The sequence below is a fragment of the Diadema antillarum genome, unplaced genomic scaffold (assembly GCF_040938485.1).
Source record: "Diadema antillarum isolate AM-2024a unplaced genomic scaffold, OU_Dant_1.0 seq00001698_RagTag, whole genome shotgun sequence".
Taxonomy (NCBI): Eukaryota; Metazoa; Echinodermata; class Echinoidea; order Diadematoida; family Diadematidae; genus Diadema; species Diadema antillarum.
In genome coordinates, this window is record NW_027272389.1 from 1,246,826 (window position 1) to 1,252,995 (window position 6,170).

At 40.5% G+C, this 6,170-nt stretch overlaps 1 protein-coding gene across 1 annotated transcript in view; it reads left to right on the plus strand.

Annotated features, from left to right (window-relative positions):
* The window catches only part of LOC139711742 (intermembrane lipid transfer protein VPS13A-like), a 120,481-nt gene extending 115,247 nt beyond the window's left edge, over positions 1 to 5,234 (plus strand). The window contains exons 70-72 of the mRNA XM_071623598.1: positions 1,574 to 1,697; positions 2,686 to 2,811; positions 4,267 to 5,234. Coding sequence (XP_071479699.1) covers positions 1,574 to 1,697; positions 2,686 to 2,811; positions 4,267 to 4,323 — 307 coding nt within the window. The 3' untranslated portion in view covers positions 4,324 to 5,234. The remainder of the gene's footprint in view (positions 1 to 1,573; positions 1,698 to 2,685; positions 2,812 to 4,266) is intronic.
* The last annotated feature ends 936 nt before the right edge of the window (positions 5,235 to 6,170 follow it).

Below are 6,170 nucleotides of genomic sequence, written 5' to 3' on the forward strand. Positions count from 1 at the left end.
ATATTTTTGAAGGTAGGGTCAATGAACTTGGGAGTTCAAGCTGTGCATTTTTGAGGTTTTCATACGGGCACTAAAGTGCGTGCTCTAGTTTCTGCTAGGGTGAGGCGCGCCAAGTAGCTGAAGGTTGATGACGTAACAAAGGCTTCGATATTTGGAAATCGGGCGATTTTCAGCATGCACATGTGTGGGTGGAAATCCTTGATCTCGATGGAAGAGCAAGATCAGTGGTCGAAAATGATAAACAAAAAAGGAAGGAAAAGAAACTCCTTGCCTTTGGCGGAGGTCTGCACTCTGAGAGTGCTTTTCTAGTTTTGCTTGTTTTGTTTTGTTTTTTGTCCTGGAATGACCAAGAGTGTTTGTTTTGAATATGCAATTAAGCAGTTTGTTTGTCCCATTGTGGGATGGGATGACACTGGAACGGCAAAGAGATGTTCATATGAGATAACAGTAGCAGGTACATGTGTAGCATAGGAGATGAATCTTTGGGAAGAGTCTTCTGGAGGGGGAGAGGGATGCAGGTGGGGTAAATGAGGACCAGAAGTTTACGTAAGTTACAAAGCGAGGTAATGCAATTTTTATACCCCCGCCAAACGAAGTTTGAAGGGGGTATATAGGAATCAGCGGACGGTCGGGCGGTCGGGCGGTCGGGCGGTCGGTCCGTTGCAAATCTTGCGTCGCGAACTACTTCCTCAGTTTTCAACCGATTCCCATAAAACTTGGCACAGATGTGTGCCTTGGGTTGTAGATGTGCAAGACGTATTTTTTGACAGTACCCAAAAGTACGTTGCCATGGTAACGGCATATTATGGGCAAAAATGGGTACAAATCTTGCGTCGCGAACTCCTCCCACAGTTTTTGATCAATTTTTATGAAATTAGGTACAGATGTTCATCTGAATATGTTAATGTGCAAGACACATATTTCCGCAGTGGCAAAAAGTGCGTTGTCATGGTAACGGCATGTTATTGGTAAGATATAGGGCAAAATGCTTCATGGCAAAACTGCTTCATCAGTGTTCTTCCAATTCTCATGGAATTCATATTGAATGTTTGTCTTAGGATATAGGTCAGCATGACACATTTCTTGACAGTGACAAAAAGTATGTTGCCATGGTACCAGCTCACATATTATGAGCCAAAATGATGGAAAATTTTGTGTTGCAAACTACTTCCTCAGTTTTTGCCCAATTTCCATGAAACTTGGTACAGATGTGTGCCTTTGGTTGTAGATGTGCAAGACGCATTTTTCGACAGTACCCGAAAGTACGTTGCCATGGTAACGGCATATTAATGGCAGAAGATCAAGGAAAGATCTTGCGGATTTAACTACTTCCTCAGTTTTTTGACCAAAGCTTATGAAATGTTGTTTGGCGGGGGTATAACCAGTCGCTGTAGCGACATTTCTAGTTTTATTTGCTTTAGTTTTACTTCATTTTTTTTTCTCCAAGTGTGGCTGCAATGGATATTGTGAATCTGCAACATAGGACTAGCAGTAGCATGATTCAATGCTGATTGTGTATGGTTTTGTTTTCTTTTTCTGTGTGTGCTTGTGTGTGACTGTCTCCCCATCCTAGACGGGTTATCCTCACCAACCGTGGAGACATGCTGGGCCAGTGGAACCTAGAGTTTGACTTCCTCTACACCAACCTGAAGGATCTGCCCTCCCTTACAGACAAGGGGATCCTTCTCGAGCCCAAGGTGTGTATGCAGCCATTGTGGCTCCTCACTCATCTTTATGTGCATTGATAAAATGTGTTCCCTTTGATTGAATTGAATCAAAATATTTTTTTTTTTCATTTGGTCACTATTAAAGGAAGCACTAAATGCCTCTTAGGGAACCAATCTTTGGAGTAATGACTGTATGTCCCAAGGCTGGTGGAACAGGGGGGCACTATTTTTTTGCATCCGTGCATAGGAATACATAGAGTGTCACCACCAATGAAACCTTTGAGCACCGTACATCAGCTCAAGATACCCGGAAGTGGCACACCAGTGCCTTTTTTTATTTATGGCTCGTTAGCTCATGAAACCCAGAAGTGCCCCCCCCCCCCTCCACTTTTGAAAACGTGGCGCCGACCTCATGTCCTTTCTGTAGGACTAGGCAGTTATGATTAAGTGCCTTACCTGAGGGCGCTACGGCTGCTGTCCAGGGATTCAAACCTGGAGCTTTAGTATTGAGAGTCCATGGTCTGAAATACAGAGCAATAACAGCTCCTAGAATGTGCATGGATGGATTTCTCTTTTAATGTGATATTTGTTTACAGTGTATCTTAGTCTGTATGGCTTAAAGAAAAGGGCAGTACACTGTTCATTTCAAATCCAAGGAATTTCACTTAATCTATGATGTATCAGTTTAAGTGCACTCCCGTTACAACAAACACGTTCATAAAAAAATTCTTGTTACAACGAAGTAAAATCCAGGTCCTAAAATTCTCATGTATATATCTTTATGTACTTTACTTTTTGGCTATGATGATATTTTGATGTACAACAAGAGAGAACCACTGGTCTCGAGGACTTTAAAAAGGACTATAAAAAGATTGCACTGCAAGCCTAGTAATCTACTTACCTACCTACCTACCTACCTACATACCAACCTACCTACCTACCTACCTACCTACCTACGGTGTACATTGTATGTGATCTAATTCATCTATGAATCCTTATGTCAATGTGTTTTTTGTAGGAGGTCAAGGCTGCAAAAGGCAAGAGTCCTCTGGGGAAGGGCTTTGGCAAAGGACTAGGAAACCTACTCAAGGGCAAGCAGGGACCAGGCAAGGTGGTCCACATCCTAGACAAGAAAGTTGCAGAGGTACGTATACACAGGCACATGGGTCTGTCATGTCCCTGTCATGTCCCACACATGGTGTTTTTGTTGTTGGTATTTTCCTCCCTCAAAGTCATGTATAAAGTCCAGGTTCTGGTTACGTCCTCTGCTCTTAATTTGTTTTTCTTGTTGTTGCTTTTTTTCTTGGTGATGATGTGTTTGTTGGTGATGCTTTAGTGGTTCCTTTTGTTTGCAGGAAACGTGTCATGTGGCATAGCTTCTCAAGTTGATAAGTTCTTGGATGTCTTTGCTCACTATGCATCATTTTGGATGCTTCCTCACTCAGTTTATGCACTCTGTATGGCGCAATTACCGTAAAAGTGGAAATTTTCGCAGTGTGGAAATGTTCATACGTTTTGTGTGACCAGAAACTAGCACGAAAATAATTTTGCTTGGTATATGTACCACTGTGAAATGCCTTGATTCTGTGGAATTAAAAAACACGAAATTCATCTTACTTGGCAGAGCGCAAAAAGTTACTCGGTATACTAACGTCAACATAGTACTGATAGTCTCCCTGCAAGAATTTTTCAGTGCATATCACAGTTTTTTGTGTACATGACCACACAAAAATCTCTTGAATTTATGGATGATTTTGTCATTGTACAAGGTTGCCAATTTGAACAGATGTAGAAATGCAGCTTGACTGTGGTAAAGGGAAATTTTACAATCTGTTGTTTATTGATATGATTATTGTCGTCATTAGTTGGTGACCATGATGAAGAGAACAAAATTATATCCAAACTTGCATGGAGACTATGGCTGTACATTTCCGTATGAAATGTTGAGATACTGTATCATGTCATGATATCTTAGAAAAGGTGAGAGCATTTTTATGATTGTGAATGTAAAGTGTGATGCTCCCTCCCCCCCCCCCCCTTCCTGCCCATTGGCCAATACTATGAAATTACAGGCTGTTGCCTTTTGCATACCATGACCATTAGTATAAAAGCTATGTTAGTTTTCATATGATGAAGGTTCTTTACTTTTTTCTGATATTTCATTGTTCTGTTGTTGCATAAAACCATTTGCAAGGTACAAGCCTAGTACAGGGAAATCCTGTGACTACAAGGTTGCCGGGCCTGCTTTACCTTGTTATAGCCGATACCTCAACTCTAAACATGTAGTAATAAAAACAAGAGACCAGCTATATACAGAAATAGAAATTGGAACTGCTGAATTTGCCTTGTTAAAGGTGATACCGTGTTGTAAGGGAGTTTGTTATGAGGGGGTCTCCCTGTACTGAGCTTTCCATTGGTGGTAGGGATAGGGTAATTGACTCCTGTCCCCCCCCCCCCCCCCCCTTTCACTGCTGCATCTGGCGCACAATTTCATATCTATCAAGCCATTTTGCTGATATGATGTCTCTGTACTACCCTCTCTCTCTCCATTGTCCTTTCCTTTCATTTGTTGTTGGGTTTTTTCCCCTCCATCTTGCAGGCTTTCCTGTCCAAACTGCACTATGCCATTGCCAAGGAGACAAAGGCGGTCCTTTGAGGAAACAAACTGAGATTTCCTTACCCCTACGTTGGAGTGAAATTCTCACAGTGAAGCGGCTGCAACCGTTACTGCAGGGAAAGTGCATGGATCTCCTCATTATCAATGTGTCGGGGTTGTCATTCTCTTTTTGTGTTTTGTATATAGGTCGATGGGCAAATGTAGTGTGTGAGCGGAGAATTTGTAAAGATTTTGAGTATTTTTAGATAGAAATTTACACCTCTGTCTGGCTCTCGCTCGGATGAAGAGAGCTATTCCTGATGTATCCTTTCATTACGAGGGTGTCCTTCAAGCACTAGTTAGGGATGGTAGACCGTGAGTGTGGATAAGATCGTTGTGATGAGGTGGTTGTGATTGATAAAAAGATAGGATGTAAAAAAATGATGCATTTTCTTTTTCTCTACATATGATGTACTACGAATAAGATGCTTATAAAGTCACATCATTTTAAGACAATTTAACTAAATGTCCTATTTGCCAATCATTTCTTTCGAGTAAATTTCTTTTTTGATCTTTTTTGTTAGATCTGTATGTAGTATTGTAGAAATCCCTGCCCAGTATCACAAACAAAATCTTTCAGTGGTACTACGCAAAGTATCAAGTGTGAATAGATTACCACTGCCATAAAGCTTACCAGAGAAAGAAAAAAATGAGCAATTAGAAAGAATGGATGACGTAACACATAAAACAGTACACCCTAATCAAGTCTGTGTAACTCTGTGTGCTCATGATACAATTACAAGCTAGGAGATCATAATATGAACTGTGTAGGTATTTTCCTTGGTAGGTGTACAAGGTGTAGACATTGGCTACGCTATAAGAAAACTTTATTTGATTTGTTATTGTTTGCATTGATATTTGTTTCTGATATATGGTTTATTGTTTCTTTTGATGTTGCTGCAATTCGTTTTGTTGTGCTTTTATTTTGCTTTAATGAATATCTGCTTTTACATTTGCTATGTGTACATGAGGCTCCAAGCCGAAAGTTAGTAACCTGAAGGAGGTTGTGACCCCCCCAAGACATGAATGTGAAGACCAAAATTTCATTTTTGTTTTTTTCTTGCTCCATGATGGGGCTTTGCAGTTCCAAGACGACTTGCCAAAGAAAATGTTGGAATATCTCCAAGATGATATATATGTATATTCCAATTAAATCGAGGTAGCTGATGTCTTTTTCTCCATACAATGTAGCCTCCCCCCACCCCCCCCCCCCCGAGACACCCCTTTGATTTCGTAAGCCGACTGAAATCTTTAGCTGCTTAAAGTGCCCAAGTTGTGTGTTGTCGTGTAGTTAGCTGTCAGACAGTCATTTTCCATCTTGTCCCAAGGAAAGTTGAACTTAGACAAATCATGTATTACTCTATTATTATTATCATCATCATCATTGGTAACAGAGAAAGAGAAAGATGAATGTTACCTTGAGTCGGGGAAAAAAGATTGGAGTTGGCGTTCCGGAGAATTAGAGTAGAGTAAAACCTGTATGGCATTGCCTCTTTGGTAGAGGTCTTCGAGGCATTAGTCACTTTCTTCATAATGTGTCTGTGGTGTTGTTGTTGTATCTCTTTGTCTCGCCACAGTGTTGTTGGTTTTTTTTTCTCTCTCTCAAATCATGGTGGAGCTAATACAGTCAGGTTGATGTACTTGTAGATGTAGATTGGTTATGAAGAGGAGGACACACATCCGGTGTCTGTCTTCACATTTTGCAAAAGTCCATTAGGACATCAAGATTTTCCATGCATATTTTCAACCAAGGTTCAAATACTTTTTTTTTTTTCTGTTTTTCCTCTTGTTGAGTTGAATATGCAAAATTCATTTTCAGATTTTATAAAATATTTGATTTATTGCAT